The following is a 21,615-nucleotide window of genomic DNA, read 5'->3' on the forward strand; positions in this document are numbered from 1 at the left end:
GAACCCAGGCTTGTCATAGCCCGAGTTCACACAGGAAACCTCCCTGCACCAGACCCATGCTGTCACAGCACAGATCTCTGGGGATTTGAAATCCCCGCACTTTCTCTCCGCTCCTTGCAGGGATGACAGTACAGCCTAGACAGCTTCTGATTGGTCAGCACCATGACTGTGCTGACCAATCAGATGCCGTCTAGCCAGTACTGTCATCCCTGCACTGAGAGGAGAAAGTGCGGGGAATTAAATCCCCAGACCTCTCCTTGCAGGGATGACACTCGGAGAGGACACCAAAGGCTTGTGTTCCAGCCTCCCCACCCTCCCTTCACAAGGAGAATACATAGAAGGATGGACACAGCCTCCTGTGCTGATCACCATGTCTGTGCTGCTGGAAGGAACATGATGTGGCGGCACAGCCAGACCATGCTGGCCAGGATCCTGTACCTGCACTCCAGCAACTTGCTCCTGCTCCTGGGTGGCTGAGACAACCCCATCTCCTCTATATACCACTCCATCATCTCTAGGGACAGGGACCCCATCTTTAGACCATGCTGACTGGTAGGCCCTGTGCCTAGGGTGCCAGGATGGGAGGGGGGGGGATTGAGTAAAATCAGAATCCCCAGCCACAGGGCGGTTTCCTGCACTGCTCATGTGTGAACTCAGGCTATGACAATCCTGGGTTCACCCAGGAGCAGTAGGGAAACCACAAGCAATTTGGACAGGAATTGTACCGTATTCCTGTTCAAATAGCATTCCATTCTTTGAACTGCAATTTGCTTCCATACATTTTGTATTGGCGCGAATCGCACCACAAAGTATTGGTACTCCGTATTGGTCAGTAGTTAACCTAAATTATTGGTACTCATGCTCCCTGATCAAAAAAGGGCATCGGTGCATCCTTACCTTTTACCATGGTCACCAATCAATGTGGAACCATGGCACACTTTCTTTAGTTCTTCCCTACCATTAAAGGGCCAGCTGGTTGTGTTTGTTTTCCAGACTAAATGTTCCCAGTTCTTTCTTTAGTACCCAATTATTCTTTAGTTTGTCCCTACCATTATAGGGTCAGTTAGTGGTGTTTGCCCCCCCCCAGGCTAAATGTTCCCAGTCCTTCTTTTGGTGAAGAAATGATAACTTGATTACCTAATCATTATTTAGTCTGTCCCTACTATTAAAGAGCTACATTGCTGTGTTTGCCCCCCAGCCAAATGATTCCAGTCCCTCCTTGGGTGAAGAAGTGTTAACTTGATTACCCAATCATTATTTAGTTCGTCCCAACCATTCAAGAGCTTGATTTTGCCACCCCCCTGGCCAAAAGTCCCAGTCTTTCCTTGGAGAAAAAGTCTTGCCTGTTTACCCAATCATTCTTTAGTTAGTCCCTACCAGGGGCGGACTGACCATTTGGAAACTCGGGCACCGCCCGAGGGCCCGGGGTCAGTAGGGGGCCCCATGAGATGCCCCTGGTACCTTTTTCATAGGCTTTTTTGATTTTGAGCAAGGACACAGGGGCCCCATGATCCCCTATTTCCCGGGGGCCCCATGAGTTGTCAGTCCACCCCTGGTCCCTACCATTAAAATGCCAGTTGGTTTGTGTTTGCCCCCCAGGCCAAACGTTCCCAGTCCTTCCTGGATGAAGAAGTGTTAACTTGATTACCCAATCATTCTGTAGTCAGTACCTACTATTAAAGGGCCAGTTGGTTTTGTTTGCCCCCCCCCCCCCCCCAGGCAAAATGTTTCCAGTCCTTCCATGGGTGAAGAAATTTTAACTTGATTACCCAATCATTCCATTCCATTCCAATCATTAAAGAGATTGTATTTACTCCTCAGGCCAAATGTTCCCAGTCCTTTCTTGGACAAAGAAGTGTTAATCTGATTACCTAATCTTTCCTTAGTCAGTCCCTGCCATTAAAGTGTTACTAAACCCACAACAGTAAAATCAGTCTGCCTATGCAGTAAAGCATGCTTGTTATACTCCCTGTGGAACCTAAGGGGTTAAACCTTTGCATTGTGCAAAACCGCTGTTTGATCCTGTCTTGTCTGATCCTTTCCCTCTTCCAGTGTCCCTCTCTTATCTCCTGATAAGACATATCGTGTGGAGTCACTCTGCACATGCTCAGTTTGGTGTGTATTGCTAGAGGGTTTCTTTTTTCTTGGGGCAGTGCATGTGATCAACACAAGGCCAATCAGCACTGTCCAGACAGAGGTCAGAGGTTCTGCATCCTTCTAGAACAAAATGAAAACTCCTCCTACAAGCTTTAACCAGTGCTCGGCCAGAAACTGATAGAAGTTACAAGACTGCTCTAACTGCTGATGAGATGAGAAAAGGTATTTAGCAGTTTATATTTACTAAAATAATTGCACTTGCATGTTCTGTGGACTGTAGGAGACCAGATATAGTGAATGCAGGGTCCGGGGTTTAGTAACACTTTAAAAGGCCAGTTGGTTGTGTTTTCCCCCCAGGCCAAACGTTCCAAGTCCTTGCTTGGACAAAGAAGTGTTAATTTAATTACCCATTCGTGTGCAAGAGAAATTAGATAAAACATAGTTTCTTCTTTTTCTCTAACCTAAGTGAATGTTCACTTTGTCTTTTCTTGGTTAAATACAATCTACACCATGATGGCCATACAGAATGATTTGCTTGCAAAAGTTTATTGGATAAGTATGCAAAAGTGAACCAAAAGCATATGTAAAAGAAGCAAAATCAATATTGACTGATGATCAAGCTATTCTGTTTTGTTTTTTCAATATTTGTGTACGCTTTCTGACTTTGTTGATGACACCTTTTGTCCATCCACGAAATCTTCATAGATGGTCATAACTTTTCTGGTTTTGCTTGAATCTAAATAAAGAAAAAATGGCAGTCAGATATAAAACCAACCAACCAAACAAACAAAAAAAAAAAGAGTTGAATGCTAAAAACAGTGGTCAAAAAGCATGCTGTCTATGTACCAGTTGATGACCAGAATACCTGAGCTAGAAGAAGAAAAACTGCTATTATGGAAGATTTCAGTTCATTCACTGTGGCCTTCTAAAAGTATGAAGCCGAGGGTGTCAATCCAAATGGTGAAGAGAGTGAATATCCCAAAAATTGTTTGGTTAGCCTTTAACGTTTACATGGTTGGCCACTAGGAATATTCATCCAAATCAAATGGACCTCATTTAGTGCCATTGCCATTTGTAAGCCTATCTTGTTAGGGAAGTTTCAATTTTCAGACGACTAAAGAGTTGATTCTTAAAGTATTCTTGAAAGCCAAAAAAATTGCACACCAAACTGTGGCAAAACTAGTACAGAAGATTCATGCTGAGACATAAAAATATCCTAGATCATATAAATTAAAAGGACCCTCTAACATTGAACATGTAGGGCAAAGTGACAGTGTTTATGAAAACAGAATCCCTCAACCCCTTACTGAAACATTACTTGCGCTCCTTTGGTGAGAATAACTGCTACTACTTTTGGGTATGGGGGGGGGGGCATGTGACCTGTCCCCAGTGACAGTTCCCAGGCCTAGAAGCCAATCTCAATGCTCAAGCACTGCCACATGACTGGAGGAGTGCTCCCCTGGGTTGCAGACACAGCTGAAGAGCCTGCAAAGGAATGCAGGTGAAATGAGTATAAGGGGGTCAAAAATTCTCATTGCAGAGGCACTGTTACCTTGCTCTGTTTGGGCAAAGTGGCAGTGTTTCTTTAAAGTATTTTTACACATTTGCAACCAACTTTCTAGTTGTTTCTTTGGATAAGATTCCTACATAGGATTCTGTATGAAGCTTAAATTAGGCAATTAAGGGACATATGTATCACCCAAGCCTTGAGATCTTTAATCCTTTGTTTTGACTTGTTTAAATTTATGGTAGATAAATGGGAACATGTAATAAATATAATGTAGGTGTTATCCCAATTTGGCTGCAAAAGAGGAAACACACTTTTAGGTAATATACTTGTACTACTACATAATTATATGTTAATCCTTTTTAAAATATATGGAGTAAAGTAGGCACTGTAGGGGTGGTCCTACCATGGGTTGGACTATATATTTTATCTCACATTTTACAGTTATAGGAGTGAGATATTGGATTCTCAGGTTGGCTTCTACAGAGTCCATCCTGCACCAGTACTGGCACTACAGGAAAGACTCACCACAGGAAGCGATGTGTGTGACAAAAGGGGGTGTCATGTATAGCAAGTGGGTAGTACCAGCATAAATATTTACCTTTGGATCCCACTGAACCTGCAGACTTTTGAGTGGTGGACGAAGATGAAGACACTCCCAAGGACCTTTAACATAGAGAAACTCATTAGTACCATTATCTTGGGGGATTCATCTAATTTTCTTGGAGTATATTCCTTTGTCTTACCCTCCTCCCTCTAGTAGGATGCGATATTGCTCAATCTCCTTCTCCAGTCTGGTTTTGATATCCAGAAGTTGTTTGTACTCATCACTCTGGCGTTCCATGTCAAATCTGAGCTGAGACAATTGTTCTTCTACCCCGGCAATAATCTCCTGTATTTTTGCAATCTGAGCGCAGTATCGACCCTCTGTTTCTGCTAAGGTCTGTTCGAGGCTCTTTTTCTAAAGGTTGATAGTCACATTAAAAAGTTTAAAGTTGATAGTCACATTAAAAAGTTTAAAGAAATATGAAGAAAATTAATGGGTGGGAACTTATCTGAGAGGCAGAAAGAGCTACTTGCTCTGGGAATCCCAAGCAACCTGTAGAGCAGTGGTCTCCAAACTGTGGCCCTTTGTTTGCCTTTATTCGGCACTTGGGGCATTTTCCCCCCTACTGATACATGACACTTATTCTCCAAATTACAGCAACAATGGGGCATAATTCCTGCTACTGACATCAACAATGGGGCATGATTCCCCCCACTGACACCAACAATGGGGCACAATTCCTCCTACTGACACCAAAGATGGGACACTATTTCTCCCACTGACACCAACAATAGGGCACTATTCCTCCCACTGACACCAATGATGGGACACTATTCCTCCCACTGACACCAATGATGGGGCACTATTTCTCCCACTGACATCAAGGGCATGGCGCTATTCCTTTCCCTAATACCAAATATACATTCTTTACTCCAAATGACAGTCCAGCCCCCCTAAAGTTCCGAAGGACAGGAAATTGGACATTTGTTTAGAAAGCTAGGAGACCCCTGCTGTACTGTAGGGAGGAACCCTGGTTGAGAAAGGCTGCCCTGGAGGAAATTATAACATTTAATGTTTTGGATATTATAGACAACTTGACACTGAGTTGTCTATAATAATCAAATGTACCAAAAGTAAACAAGTCTTTACCAATGTGTTAAAAATTAAAGTTTCAATTTTATATAGGTTGACTACAGAAGCCAACCTCCTATCATGCTAAATAGTTCAAGTATCACAACCACACAAGGTAGGTTGAGGTTGGAGCCTGAAACAAATTGTTTGCTAAAACAACAATTCTAGAACTGATGAGAAAAACATGACAAAATGCCTCCGTGCTTTGGTAGCAGTAGAGTTCTAGGTGAATGGAACCAGAATAAGGGGACTGTGATTATACTGTACAACGTTCCACCAATACACCAATAATAAACTGTACGGGAGCAGCAATGATACTAACTTTGAGCACTGGTATGAGCACAAGAATGTGTTACTGGCCAAAATATTGGGGTTTACTTGCTAACGGCAAATGGACTGTTTATTGTACAAAGGAAATTACACCAGAGCTTAGTAAGGTGGAACTCTGCTAACAAACATCATCCAATTGTGTGCTAGAAAAATTACTGTTTTAAATTTCCTTGTTGCTGGTTGGGTATTCTAGAAAATAGGATAGACGGATTATTGATAGGTCTGGCTTTCCTCCTTCCATAGACAATGTTTTATTCAAATAACCTTTAGTATGGCTTCTGTAAATGGAGTTGCTGGGTGGAAAGGGTAGCAAAGTTGGGTTCTCTTGATGATGATGTGATAGTCCCTTAGTTGTGTCAACCCCACTGTACCTGAATATTACTGTGGTGGGAGTGGGGCATGGTCAGAGGAGGATATCAACTAAAAGAAGAGGAATCAGCTCAAGGGACAGATTCTACTGCCTGCAAGTTATGTCCCGTGTGTTGATGTTCCTGTTTTTTTTTTTGTTTGCTCTTAGGCTTTAATGCAGTTTTGTAAAATATGTATTATTTGATGCAGCTGGTTTACCTACCTAAATACCTAAAACTGACTTAATTTTAGTCTTTCGTACAGCATCAATGTGAGAAGGAGGGACAGCACTTCAGGCTAATTATATGTTTGAACAAATGCTCAAAAGGAATATGCTAATAGGATCAAAGAGCAGAAAGATGACCTTATCAACTCAGTTGCTGCTCCTTTACTGTCCATTCACAGACTTGGTGTGTGGGGGGAGGGTGACCTAGTTGAGTAGCAAGACTGCAGTAGAGAAAAGTCAGGTCACTAGACTGACACCTACATGTCTTGACAGTTTTTAAGCACATAGGGAACAAATATTATTGTAAAAAGATTTAAGAAAGCCTAACTTAAGTCAAACTTACACCCAGGTCCTAAAGCTGAGTCTTACCATTGCAAGCTGGGACTGTAGCTCTATCTCCAAGCCTTGAAGTGTTCTCCTTAAGTCGCTAATCTCTGTACTCTTGGTCTGAACCTCTGCTACCCCAGCTGTGATCTCTTTCTTCAGCTCATTGCTCTAAAACAGGAAAACAGCAAACAGCATGTCAACTCTGACTTTAAAAATGTGTAATTTATGAGTACACGGCCTTTAGGCTCACCATTTTATCATTTATACTGTATAAGCTGATATATGAATCATCTAGGAGCATATTTATAAAGCATCTATTATTTCATCAATCATGCTCTGATTTAGTGGTTGAATTATTCATATATACTGTATATTAGAACACATCACTGGGAATATTTACAAGTGGTGAATGTTTGGTGAATGTCACATTCACCAAGTTATAAATGTCTCTTATTGTCAATCTGTACCATTGCATAGTTGTAAACTTTCTTTTTGTCTAGTGACAATAAAAGCCATGAAAGAATAAACCAACTTCCCAAAATTCACCCTTATAGCCAAACCAAAATATTGTTTTAAAAGCTGTGAATGTAGTATGAAATTACAGCTTTGGTTAGACTTTTACAGATGCCTTTGTTACCTTTGGGTAGTTTTCCTTCCACTTCTTACTGATGGGAACTGGTGGTCACTAGGATTGGAAGTCAGATGGCAATACATTTCACAAAAAGTTCCTGCTCTATGCAAAACTAAAAAAAAGGTTTTGACTGGTTTGGCTTTGTAGTGTATATAAAATGCAATACAAATACCTCAAATACCTGAGCACTGAGCACAGGAAACCCATCTCCCAACCCTTGTCCATCTAATTTTTTTAAAACCAGACCAACATATGGCATAAACCAGACCATATGGCATAACTACTAAACAGCCACTTTAGTAATTTGTAAGTGGAACATCATTATCTCCACAGAGTGGATTTGGCAGATGAATTACCCCTTTCTTCTCTTCTTCTCCCTTCCTACATTACTCTCTTACCATTGATCTGCCTATTCTCCACAATTTCCTAAATTTTGATGCTGACGCAGCCCCCATTTCTCTTCAAGAACAACTAGTGTTCGACCTTTTCTGTGATCCAATAAAGCTTCAGCTAGAGCTTAGCTCTGGATGAAGAGGGCCATAATGTGATCTGATTTGAAAGCCTATGTGGTTCTGAGGGGCCCCCAGCCTGAGTACCATCTTAAAGGACTGCAGGGAAAAGAAGATCAAGTGGCTGGTCAGCTTCTGGTAGTGATCAGTTGCATAATGTGCGTATTACCACAATGCATGTTACACATGTCAATGCACTGTAGTGCCATTTTCAATGTCATCCAAACGCACTAAGGATACACACCTGTTGTGCTGTGCAGGAGGTACATGCTGTGAAGCACCCTATTCGGCTATGTTACATACTGCTGACACTTTCTGGTTGTTAAACATTCCCAGGAACTCGAAAGGCATGCACAGTCTTGAGTCTTATGCAGACTGGGAACCAAGTCTTCCTGCCTAACATCAGTAGCTGACCTCACAAATGCTCCTTTGGTTGAATTGGCTCAATTTGCCACAGACAAATTCCAAAATCTTGTGAAAAGGTTTCAGAGAAGAGTAGAGGCTGTTATAGCTACAAAGTGAAGGAGGCAGGTGGGACTGCACGTAATGCCGGTAGTTTTGGAATGGGATGTCCAAGAAGCTTATTTACTGTAAATGTGATGGTCAGGTACAACAAACTTTTGGCCAGAGAGTATACCACCTTATGAGGGCAACCTGATACCAGTATAAAAGGAGCAAAAGCTGCTGACAACTGGTCAATGTCCTTGAGAAAAACTGTATAATGTGCTGGTGAAAACCCATGCTTGTTATACCTGCTGCATAAACTGAGCTTCAGCATCTCTTCTGTTCTTCTGAGCTAGGTTCTCGTACTGCTCCCTCATGTCATTCAGGACTTTGGTCAGGTCAATGCCTGGAGCTGCGTTCATTTCAACGGTGACCTGTCCAGCTTCTGTACCAGACATAGATGCCATTTCCTAGTTGGGTTAAAGAAAACAAGATTAACATGCAATAACTGTATTTTGTTTCATACTATTATTCTTTTTACACTACTATGATATACTAGATAACATTGCCACACAAGCCACAGGACCTTCCGGAGCTCAGACTCCTTGAATGGACAGGTATATCAGATACATGCTTTAGGAGTATGGATGAGTGAATAATTAAAACTCTGCTTTGATTACTATTTGCCCAGTTTCCTTCTGCGATCTGATCTACTTTACTCACTTGGAGTGTTTAATGCTACTGGACCTTTTAATTAATGTTTATTTTTGTTAGGGCTTTTTTAAAAAATTATTTCATCCCTCAATGTGGCAGACAGGAGATATATACAAGTGGGCTTCCAACAATGCATATTCAAGTCTGTATATCCTCTAGTATTAGGTATAGATTTTAAGGGGATGGGTCAAAAATATTTTCTCCTGATTTTCATTGTTTTAAAGTTGTACCTGGACCTCTTCACAGTGGTGTGGCACTTCAATTTCCATTTAAAAAAACAAAAACAAAAAAAACCTCTTCTGCTGAGATTGTATAAGAACTTGGGATTGAAGAGTTATGTGTAACTCAGGGGCGGACTGACAACTCATGGGGCCCCCGGGCAATAGGGGATCATGGGGCCCCTGTGTCCTTGCCCAAACTCAAAAAATCCTAGTTTCCAAATGGTCAGTTCGCCCCTGGTGTAACTGAAGAGTTATGTGGAACTTACTGGCCCACCATGGGAGCCATTGGACAGTTACCTGCTCAGCACAGTGCACAGTGCATAGAATGAAGTTGATTTGTAATGATTCAGTCACTTGGCCCAGCTTGAATTGTGACAATTAATCTACATATAGTGTATCCTTCAGGTTGAACCTCTAGATTTCATTCGGTTTAGCAGGTGTGACCTTATGTATGTGATCATCATGTACAGTATATGCATTTTAGTCTGCCTATTCAATACCTAGTTGCCCTTAGGAGTCATTCTTATCTCATAAATCTAATAAAAGTGGACCTTCCATGCAAATGGAAGGTCTGCTTCCCTGCCAGACTCCTACCACACAAAAAAAATAATCTGTAACTAAAACAATAAAATATATATTTTGCCAGAAATTAAAAAAATATATTAACCTCAAACCCCTTACTGCTGCCTCCTGGCCACTAGAAATCCCTCAACAATACAATCCTGCAGTGATCTGGGATTCATTCTCATGGAATATTGAGTTCCTGGCTTGTCCAGGAGGCAGAAGTGATGAACGGTGACATCACCCGTGCCTTCCGGAATCAGGGGCAGAGGTGTTTTTTTATCTTTTTTTATTAATGCTTTATTGTTATAGGTTTTTGTTGCAGCTACATTTTTTTGGGCAGGGAGCCATGGCAGGAAAGCAGACCTTCCATTCTCATTTTGAAAGTCAGCTTTAATTTAATCTAGTTTGCCCTATTTTTAACTCTATAGCAACTTAGGAAAGTAATACTGTTCAGGGAGCTTTTTTATGGAATAATTCAATGAGAGAGCATGTTGGCTGCAAAAACAAATAGTAAATGTATCTACTTTAGTCTACTAATTACATAGCAATGAAAACAGAATTCTGGTGTGTTGCATTCATGTATAGGCAGGTCTCCTGTAAAGGTTCCATTGATCAAGGAGAAACATGGACTACTTTCCTCTGTCATAGTTGGATTTTAGCCACCTACATGCACCTAACATTGAAATGTTTACATAAAGGATAATAGGTTATAAGAGCTGACTTGTACTACTTAATCCAAATCTGCACATTTCCTGATACTTTCAGGCTTGCTTGGCATTAATGCAAAGGACATTTCTACAACCCAGGACAGCCAGTATTAATGCCACTTTCAGCAAATTAAAAAGACTGGTTCATAAAAAGCTGCATCTCCTAACATATCTATTGAACCATGCACGTTCACAGTAAGTCTTGCCAACAACTTGATATGTTATGCTTGTAGGCAGGGTTTAATTCAGTGTCCCTTTAAGGGAGAACTTTTCTCAAAATTCTTCCAGAAAGTGAGGTGAGTTCACATCCTTCCTGGCAGGATCATATTGTATATAAACTTTGGATGGAGCTTAGCCAGTGTTCAGAAGGCTATGCGCGTAGAGGAGCCTGGCTGTAGAAATGAATTAAGGACTTAAATTATTTCTTGCTATCCTTGGATGGGCACCTCTAAACCACGTTATGGAAGTAACTTTGCCAAACAAAGAGGACTTGATATGTTACTGGGGGGGGGGGGATTTATTTGTTTGGACTGTTACTATTGATTACCTCAAATCAAATAAAATGGAGTTGTGTTCAGCCTCTGACTGCTTTGGAATGGTTGACGTGGTTGTCTGTTACCATTGGAGGTGGAAGTTGGGAGAGCACCCCATTGAGCGATAGAGATAGACTGGTGAATCTCAAGGAGAAACACACGGTAGGATATAGGACAATTCTAGTGCAGACCTAGTTGAGTTGGAGCAGGTGGTGAAATGGAGATGAGGTGGGACGGTGACCCTCTAATGCAGCACGTGGCCAGTGATCTGGGTCTCAATGTCACATGAGTCCCAGGTGTTTGGCAGACTATCAGAATCCTGTAACCACTTGGAAGACATCAGGTCTGATGCAAGGAGTCAAGCCTGATGCAGATGTTGGAGGGTCATTGCTATGATAACCAAGAGTATGGTGAGTGATGGGTTTTGGACCTGCCAAATGTGTACACAAGAGGAAAAAATGGAGTTCTGTGTGGGCTTTGGACTGTGAATGGCCAGTGTGTTTAGGACGTAGTGAGCCTTGTTTTGAAGTGGACCCCGTAGTGGAGTGTATAGGAAACCTTGTCATGGTTGGCCCTGCTTTCACAATCTTGCTGCTGCCTTGATTCCCAAGAGCCTGTGCATATAGAAGGGGTCTTGGGGAATGTAAATTTGGGGGTTTGTCTATATAGCTAGGAACTGAGCTCCCAGAGCCGCCCCTGTAGGAATTTTACAAGCCTAGTGAATACATCACAGGGAGTAAAATAATCTCTATTGAAAAAGTAAACTACACTGCTAATGCTGGGATATGCTCTAGAAAGCATTGTCTGTGGGGATGGGGATACATTCGGGTCATACAATAAATTCTGCAATTTTTAAAAACTTTATTTCTATCTATAGTATGTTATGTATGTATGCAAATTTGCTCATTGCATATGCTGCTGTTGCTTTCTGCTTTTATCTGCAATCTCTATGCCCAAAATGCTTCTGGTAGCCAGAGACCAAATTATATCAGTCTTTGGGCCACATAGGAGTTTATATTTTCAATTCAAGCTGACTGTGATACATCAATGGATGATTGGTAGATGAATAACAGTTACTGTGCCATTTAGGGGTAGCCCTAAACCTTAGCGCTTCTGAATTAGGAAGGACAATCTCCACGAATATTTTCATCTTGCCACGTTCTCTTTTCTCAAGAGAAAAGAGAGATGGAAGTTAATAACTGCATGTGCACTATGATAGTCCATGTGAGAAACTGTGGTTGTTCCTACAGATGTCTGGCTGATGTCCTCCTGTTCATTGTTGTAAGAGAAGCACATCTGGTTGTCCATGGTAAGCTTTAGTCATAGTTGACAATTTTTGTAATAATTTTTACCTCCTGATGATTCTTCTTGAGATATGACAGTTCTTCTGTTAGGGCCTCAATCTGTAATTCCAGATCAGACCTGGACAAGGTCAGTTCATCGAGGACTCTGCGCAGTCCATTGATATCAGCCTCCACGCTTTGGCGCAAAGCCAACTCATTCTCATATCTGTTGAAACATCACAATAGGTATCCTGGACTTTTACCTATGCCCATCTTGTTTGGAGCTAACCATTACATGTAAACATGTTCCGATATCTTAACAACTTACTTTAGTCTGAAGTCATCAGCTGCCAGCCTGGCATTGTCAATCTGTAAAATGATCTTGGAGTTTTCGATAGTTGCAGCAAGTATCTGAAATAGAAGATTGTACATAACTGGTACAATGTACAGTATATTACTGGTAAACATAAGAAATCATATGCATTGCTGGTAGACTACATGAAAAATAGTGAAGTCTCTTATGGATGAGGTACAAGCTCAAGTTATGGCCAAAACCAAGATTATTGACAGTGATATCAAGTCAAGACCTCAACCTACAGGGCATTAAAAGGGAATAAGGCCAAGACCATTAAAATCAACCAGGAAAATTATTAAACTCATACTTGAAAATTACTTAACGCAGAGCTGTCTCTACACAGTATGTAGGAGGGAAAGTGAGAGGGATGATCCACTAGGCACAAACATTTGTGTGTGTAAATTCAAGCATGAGCTACTGAGTACTGTAAGCAAAAGGCTTTTTCTTAGCAACGTTGGCAAAGTTGACCTAGAAAACATAAAAAGGACACAGCAATATTGATTTGAAATTTTTAACATTCTTATATTTTTGGTCCTGACCATAATAAGTAAAAGCCATAGGGAACAGAAGGTTTCAGAAATTTACTACATTTATCACTTTTATCTGGTTAGCATTAGATCTTTGGAGACCTTAGTTCCATTTTGTTCATCGACCAGACATATATAATGTGTTCCTGAGATAACCATAGATGGCTATAGATGGGCTAGATTTTTCTGGCAAAAATTTGTGGAAAAGTTCAGCGTACACTTGTCAAATGTGCAAAAATTATCTCTGTAAACTAATAGAGAGAAAATAGTTAACTGATTTTCCAACTTACAGGCAAATTACTCTCATCATTTTTGATAATAAGCACAAATAAAAACAAATACAAGCACTTGGGAGCCAAAAATATGAATGTAAGTTACTCACTAGGGGGAGAACCATTGAGGGATTCCGGGATGGAAAAAAGATCTGGGGGTCCTAGTAGATCACAGCTCAGCAATGGCATGCAATGCCAAGAATATTGGCATGCATTTAAAAGGGTATTTACTCAAGAGAGATAACTATAATTCTATCACTTTACACGACTCTGGTCCAGCCATATCTTGAACATGCCATGCAGTTCTATAATTATATATTTTATTAATTATAAAAAAATACATTATTTCACATAATACAACAGTGCATTTTCAATATCAAAATTCTCACACAAAAAAACTCTTTCACCCTCTCCCCTTCCCCCCCTCCACCCCTCGCTCCTCCCCCCAGGGTCACCCTAATCTTCTATAACATCCATCCATCACTTCCTACTCCTCTTCAGTCTACCCCCTCATAATCCTCTCAATTCTGCATAATTCTTAGTTGTTTTATAAGTTATCCATCTCTCCCAAGTTTTTCAAAATTTTTAAATTTTATCTTCTCCAATATGGTAAAGTTCCTCCATCCTGTATATTTATTCCACTCTGCTAATCCATGTCCTTGCTCTGCCAACATTTTGTGATCAAACATTTAGCTGCATTTATTAAATGAAATATTACTGTGTTCTTTTATTGCTTCACTGTAAAGTCCATTTTATGAAATACACAAGCCCAAGGGTTATTTGGTATTCTAGTTCCCTTAATCTCCTGAACTTGTTAAATTATTCCTTGCCAAAACTTTTAGGGCATTCCCACTATATATGTGGCATAGTTCCTTCAAACCCACACCCCTTCCAACATAAATATGAATTCTGTGCAGGGGCAAACTGACCATTTGGAAACTCGGGCATTGCCCGAGGGCCCGGGGTCAGTAAGAGGCCCCATGACATGCCCCTGGTACCTTTTTCATAGGCTTTTTTGAGTTTGGGCAAGGACACAGGGGCCCCATGATCCCCTATTGCCCGGGGACCCCATGAATTGTCAGTCCGCCCCTGATTCTGTGGTCATTGTTTGTGTGCTACACTAGATGTACAGTACCATCTTACTAGACATTTATAGTTCATTTCTACTATATTCAAATTTACAGCACTATGTGCCAGTCTGAATATTTTCTTTTTATCTTGCTCTTCTAATTTTGTTCAAACTCTTTTTTCCACTTCTCCAGATACGGTGGAGAGACAGATCCCGCTATATTAGTAAAGATCTTATAAACACAAGACGTTACATGTTTACGTGTTACCTCTTGACTAAAAAAATCGTTCCAGTGGGTAAATACTCTCCACCGCCCTTAACGGTTGCGGGAGAGTTGTTACAAAATGCCTCAGTTGGTGGTACCGACACTCATCTAACCTACAAAACAAATCCTTCCTATTTTTTAATTCTAAAAAAGAAAGCAATTCCCCCTTTTCAGTGATATCCTTCAAACGTGCATTTTTATCCTTTATCCACCTACCTGCAATACCCTCTTTCCCTTGGAGGAAAAAAATCTGTTTGTTCCAACGGAATTAATAATGAATTATATTCCCATCCCATTTGCTTGTGCATTCTGTTCCATTCTCTTATAACATTCCATGTTAAAGTACTTGTATTTTCTGAAAAAGTTCGATATTGTTGTGGAAGCCATACTATTTTATCTAACTGTGACCCACTTCCATATTTTCCCTTGTGTATTGTGAATCCACTCTACTATTCGTGAAATCAGCACAGAACGAGAGTATCTCCTAAAGTCCGGCACACCTAATCCCCCATACACTCTGTCTCTACATAATACTTCATAGCTAACCCTTGATTTTTTATTTACCCATATAAATTTACATATCATTCAGATTATAATCTTAAAAAAGGACTTTGGCAAATATATTGGAAGCATGTGGAACCTATACAGGATCTTCGGAACTATAACCATTTTTATAATATTTATACAGCCCATCCACAAGAGTGACCCTACAGATATTTTCCTCAATTCTTCCTTTACTTCGTTTATTAATGAAATATAACTTATTTGATAAAGATTTTTCAAGGAAGGGGTAAGCTTTACTCCTAAATAAATTAATTCTCTCTCTCTTTCCATGCAAAGGGGAAGGCTTCTTGCAAGCTCAGTTTTTCTAACTTTGGAACTGTAATATTTAATATCTATGATTTTGAGGGATTGATTTTCAAGTTCGATAATTCACCGTAATATTTTACAATTTTCATTAAATTGGGTAATGTTAATCTAGGGTTCATAACATAAAACAACATATCATCTGCATAAGCCGCCACCTTATGTTCTACATTGTAGAACAATGTACAATGTTAAACATAAGGTGGTGGCTTATGCCATGCAGTTCTGGTCACCAGTTCTCAGAACGGATATGCTGGAACTAGAGTCCACAGAAGGGCAACAAAGCTAATAAGGAGCCTAGAGGACGTCAGTTATGAGGAACGACTACAAACATTAAACTTTTTCGAGGAGATGTGATAGCAATATACAAATACCTCAATGGTAGCATAGTGAGGAAACAATTACGTTTCAGGGAGCTTAATAAGGCACACGTCCACTCAATGAAATCGGAGGAAAAGTGGTTCAACCTTAAACTGTGTAGGGGGTTCTTTACTGTAGAGCAGTAAGGATGTGGAACTCCCTTTCACAATCAGTGTTGTCAGCGGGAAATGTCAATAATTAAAAAAAAAACGCTTAGATGGGCATTTTAGCGAATGCAATATACAGGGATATGAGAAATGGTACTGAAATAGACACATTCACACCTACACACACCTACACAGGCTGAACTAGAAGGACTGGTGTCTTTATTCAACTTTACCAAGTATGAAACAAATACAAAACAAAATACCTGTACATCTGTTGATTTTCAGATATAGATAATGACAGATACAAATCACATAGAAGAATACAGTATTTTATTGTTTGGTCACTTAGAATCGGTATGATAAAAAATATTAATTGAACGTTTACAAAATTTTATGAAAAATCATCTCATGTATGGATGAAAGTTGCTGATTTAAAAAGGTTCCCCAAGAACCACACATAGAGGCTGTTCAGAGTTACATAGGAGAGATGGGAGCTGTTTGACGTGTGAACCAGGCTTTAGATAAGGTGATCATAGAACTGAATACTTATTTATAGGGAACTTCCATAGACCCTCAGCATGACCTATTTCAGAGCCTTTTTGAGACTTCGCACAAATCTTGGCTGTTCTGTTGGGGATTGAATTGCACCATCCAAAGTGGAAAGAATTTAAAGCAATACTAAACCTCCCAAAAAATCTATTACAGCTTACCAATTCTTAGATTTGTTGGCTGCATTAGTTTTCTTTTTTTTTAGGCTTTGTTTACTTTATTTTCATTTTGTGATTGGGTCAGTAAGTCTGTTATTTTTCAAGGTCCTTTAACAAACCAAGCTGTCCAGCAAACGTTAGAGTTTATTAGTCCGTGGCTAAATGGTTAGCACTTCTGCCTGGTAGTACTAGGGGCATTGGTTCAAATCCCAGCGATGGCACCACCTGCCTGGAGTTTGCATGTTCTCCCTGTGACTGTGTGAGTTCCCTCCCACACTCCAAAGACATGCTGGTAGGTTAATTGGATCCTGTCTAAATTGGCCCTAGTATGTGTATGTATGAATGTGAGTTAGGGACCTTAGATTGTACACCCCTTGAGGGTTAGGGACTGATATGAATGTACAATATATAGGTAAAGCGCTGTGCAAATTGACAGCGCTATATATGTACCTGAAATAAATAAATAAATAAATTAGTCAAGTCCTTCTAAATCTGCTAGCACATCTAATGTTAACCTCTCCCCAGATTAACAATGCTCCTCTGTCCAGAATGGAGACACCCTAAGACAGGATGTGTGTTACTGGTCAGATCACCAGATGGAAAAAAAAAAGGAAAACAATGTCTAAAAAACAAAAACTAATGCAGCCATGACATTTAAAGATCGGTAAGCTGAAATATATTAAAGCTCTGTTTTTGGGTTTAATATTGCTTTATCTCTCTCCTAGAGAAGCTAACATTTGGCAATTTTATTGAAAGCTGAACTCCAGGCAAATAGATAAATAATACATATTTGGAATCAAGGGCGGACTGACAACTCATGGGGCCCCCGGGCAATAGGGGATCATGGGGCCCCTGTGTCCTTGCCCAAACTCAAAAAAGCCTATGAAAAAGGTACTAGGGGCATCTCATGGGGCCCCCTACTGACCCCGGGCCCTCGGGCAGTGCCCGAGTTTCCAAATGGTCAGTCTGCCCCTGTTTGGAATCTCTTTTACCTGCCATAAGATTTGTGTTTTTACCTGCCATAAGATTTGTGTTTTTACCTGCCATAAGATTTGTGTTTTTCCCAACCAATCCTGAGATTTACATTGCTTCACCAGAAAGCAGAGTCAGAATGGTGACTCCACTAACCTCTACTGGCAGTTAGGCAATAGAGCTTGGTCCCCTACTTGCCCCCAGTGGACAATGAAAAAGTAACGGAATATTATCATGTCATTCCTTTGCAACCTCCTTGTGTCAGCATGTTCATTATTAGCATGCATCTACATAGCAGCCCTAGTGCTGCCCCTCCCTCTCCCAGTCTACCTTACATGAAATAAAGGGGAATATAATTGCATTTTATTTGGGTAGTTACTTAGGCTGCAATTAAAAAAAAGAAGATTATTTAATTATTAATATATGAGATATAGTTAACTGAACCTATTTGCATTCCTAAAAATCATTTTTGCATTTTTTTAATGGTAATTTTTAATCAATTTTGCATAAAAAGAAAATATTCCACCACCCAATACAATTGACTTAGCAATAAGGACAACCAAAAAGGGTAAATTACCCTTCCATAAGGTTACAGTGTAAAGCTGAAGGAGACTTTATATTTGAATATTCATATTTGTTCTGATATGATGTTCTGTCTATGGTTCACCGATTTCAAGGAGGAGAACATGGAGGAAGTCCAAGGTCGCTATGTTTTAAGTCGGCTTCAGATTTACATGTTTCTGCTTGACCAACACTAGGGCAGAGAAAATGCTTCTCTATGTACACTTACCGGCTACTTTATTAGGTACACCTAATCAGCCAATCACATGGCAGCAACAGTGCATTTGGCCATCTGGTGATGATGACTTCCTGAAGTTCAAACTGAGTATTAGAATGGGGAAGGAAGGGAATTTAGGTGACTTTGAACATGGCATGGTTTTTGGTGGCAGATGGACTGGTCTGAGTATTTCAAAAGCTGCTGATCTACTGGGATTTTCATGCACAACCATCTCTAGGGTTTACAGAGATTGGTCCAAAAAAGAGAAAATATCCAGTGAGTGGCAGTTATGTGGACAAAACTGCTTTGCTGATGTCAGAGGTCAGAGGAGAATGGGCAGACTGGTTTGAGATGATAGAAAGGCAACAGTAATTCATGTCAATATGGACCAAAATCTCTCAGGAATGTTTATAACACCTTGTTGAATCTATGCCATGGAGGAATTAAGGCACTTCTGAAGGCAAAAGGGGGTCCAACCTGGTACTAGCAAGGTGGACCTAATAAAGTGGCCGGGGAGTTTATATTGGAAATGAAGGAAGTGTTCGCTGTCAACCCCCAGTTGCATATTATAAACCATGTGAGAGCTCTTGGGTTTGAAAAGGCTACCCTTCATACAGCTGCATGAGTCACAAATTGTATTTGCACCAAGGTAATTTTGTTACTATACTGTATATACCAATGGTCGGAATACTACACCAATACATGTAAGAGTATGCAGTCATTGTGTATCAATTTATATACCACACAATCCATAACGCTTCCATGGGTTTGAATTTACAGCAATTCAGATGTGGCCCAGCTATGAAAAATCATATTAATAAGAAATTGCTACATGTAGAACTGCACGTGATCAAAGTTGTAAACCTTTTCAGTAATATAATTTTGTACAAGCATTAATCACTGGAGCAATGGGGGTTATTTTCTAAAACTCAATAGTGCAAAATCTGGTGCAACTCTGCATAGAAACCAATCAGCTTCCAGGTTTTATTGACAAAACCTAATTGAACAAGCTGAAATTAGAAGCTGATTGGCTACCATGCACATCTGTACCAGATTCTGAATGCACCAGTTTTAGTAAATCTACCTCAATGTGTCAAAATCCCCATTGTGCATAAGCTTCCGTGAACTTTGCATCTGCACCTTTGCATAGGATATATGCCAGGAAGCCAGTCCAGGCCATTTAGACTTTCAACAGTGAATGTTTGAGAATAAATGAATAAATTGCATCTCTATATGAATTTTTGAAATTATTTCTGACCCCCTTTTCACATATTTGGTCTGTGCAGAACAAACAACGATTTTCTTCTGTGTTTTCCAGAACTTTTTTTCCAGAAGAAGATGCATTACAAAATATGTTCTAAGTACACAATAAGGTAGGCTCTGAATGGCAGTAATTATTATCTGCCACTAAATGTTATCGATAAAAAGAGGTAAGCACATACCGTAGCTTTACATGTAATCTTTATATACAATTATACAACATGGGTAGACGTTGACTTGTCCTACCTTATTACGAAGGTCTTCAATAATATCAAAATATTTGATGTAGTCTGATGCTCCAGCACCAGTAGTGGAAGATGGACGTTGCTTTTCATACCATTCTTTGATTTTGCGCTCATACTCGGCATTACTCTCTTCTAAGGACTTGACTTTGTCCAAGTAAGTAGCTAAACGGTCGTTGAGATTCTGCATAGTCTGTTTTTCATTGGTAGCAAGTAAACCACCACCTGAACCAAATCCTCCTCCACCAAATCCCCCACCAGCTGCTCCACCATATCCTCCACCAAATCCCCCACCAGCTCCTCCACCAAATCCCCCACCAGCTCCTCCACCAAATCCTCCACCAGCTCCTCCACCAAATCCTCCCCCAGCTCCTCCACCAAATCCTCCCCCAGATCCTCCACCAAATCCTCCCCCAGATCCTCCACCAATTCCTCCACCAGACCCTCCACCAAATCCCCCACCAACTCCTCCACGAAATCCACCACCACTTAACCTGGCCTGCTGACCTGCTCCAAAGCCAAATTCACCACCTCCAAGGCCACTATCGTAATAATCACCAAAACCTTCACCGTTCATCACTAACCCTGTTCCTCCACCAAATCCCCCTCCTGAACTTGTGGTTAAATTCTGATAGAATGACATTATGAGTGCAGTGCAAAACTAAAGTTGGAGAGATGTCACTGTTAAATGGAGTAGACCACAGTACTGACAGCCCTTATATATAACGTTTAAATGGGTGTAACTTCCCGTGTTCCATTACTGGAAAAGACTATTGTGTAAGTTCGGTGGTTGGGTGCCCAGCTGGGTAATTTATTCTTCTTCAATATGTTCCAATCTGCACAAATATTTTAGCTCAGGGCTATGTTTATTAAATTCAAAGGTGAATATGGGTGGAGTGACTTTAAACTGTCATTATATTATCTTTAGGCTGCTGAAGCCTATCTAGACCTGCCTAAACAGATTATTTATGCTTTGTATTATAATGTTTGTGCTGGAAGCAGCAATATTCTTGCCAATTGATAGGTTCTGCTATCCAGGTTGTAGTTGCTCTTTTACTCACCAAGGTTGAATTTTGATATGTGCCAGAGGACAGGCACAGATCAGAAGGTGGGTGAGTTAGAAAGTATGTACTTTAAAAAAACAATAATCTATAAATTTTACAGCATATAATAGCTGTGTTAAGACTATACAAAAGCTGGATCTTGCAAAGGCACCTTGGTGACATAAGTGACACCACTGATGCAGACGTTTTCCCCTTCAAGTGACATCAGCAATACAGGGATCATTTTTCCTTCAAGTGGCACTACTGACGCAGGGACATTTTTTTCCTGTCAGTGACACCATGAAATGTGTTGATGGTGTATTTAAACTTTTCTTATGATCATTAACCACTTCCTGCCCAGCCAAGCAGTGTTATGCTGGGTAGACGTCATATGATGTCCTCCACTCGTGTGCCTCCTGCACACTCTAGAGGCCGCACTGTGGCTCGATCTGTCACCATCTCTGATGACAGATCGTTGAACTGGGCTGGAGCTGGTACCATGTGATCACTGTGACCAATCACAGCAATCACATGTCAGCTGTACACAATGAATGGCTTTCATTCAATGCCATTCTCTGTGGTTGGTCAGACAGAACAATTCACAGCGCATTTGTACCATGTGATGGCTGTGGCCAATCACAACTATCACAATAGCACACACTGGCAATCAAT

The 21,615-nt window shown here is 40.5% G+C and overlaps 1 protein-coding gene across 1 annotated transcript; it reads right to left on the minus strand.

Moving 5' to 3' along the window:
* Window positions 1-2,627: 2,627 nt before the first annotated feature.
* LOC149464445 (keratin, type I cytoskeletal 12-like) lies at window positions 2,628-20,590 on the minus strand. Its single transcript, XM_089674414.1, has 8 exons — window positions 19,905-20,590; window positions 12,448-12,530; window positions 12,189-12,345; window positions 8,406-8,567; window positions 6,556-6,681; window positions 4,351-4,565; window positions 4,206-4,270; window positions 2,628-2,833 (listed from the first exon to the last, which is right to left on the minus strand). Exons 1-8 carry the CDS (start codon window positions 20,541-20,543, stop codon window positions 2,736-2,738), a joined length of 1,545 nt encoding a protein of 514 aa, XP_089530540.1. The 5' UTR covers window positions 20,544-20,590; the 3' UTR covers window positions 2,628-2,735.
* Window positions 20,591-21,615: the final 1,025 nt, after the last annotated feature.

This window comes from Staurois parvus, unplaced genomic scaffold (genome assembly GCF_062004578.1).
Source record: "Staurois parvus isolate SC_StPar_1 unplaced genomic scaffold, SC_StPar_1.0 ptg000151l, whole genome shotgun sequence".
In the NCBI taxonomy this organism is placed as follows: Eukaryota; Metazoa; Chordata; class Amphibia; order Anura; family Ranidae; genus Staurois; species Staurois parvus.

Excerpts from the sequence above, each read along its gene's own strand:
- LOC149464445 (XM_089674414.1), bottom strand. The coding sequence starts at position 20,543 with ATGTCATTCTATCAGAATTTAACCACAAGTTCAGGAGGGGGATTTGGT. Across the intron at positions 12,531-19,904 it reads TTGAAGACCTTCGTAATAAG|ATACTTGCTGCAACTATCGA; the intron begins GTAGGACAAGTC and ends CTTCTATTTCAG. Across the intron at positions 8,568-12,188 it reads TCAAGAAGAATCATCAGGAG|GAAATGGCATCTATGTCTGG; the intron begins GTAAAAATTATT and ends TAACCCAACTAG.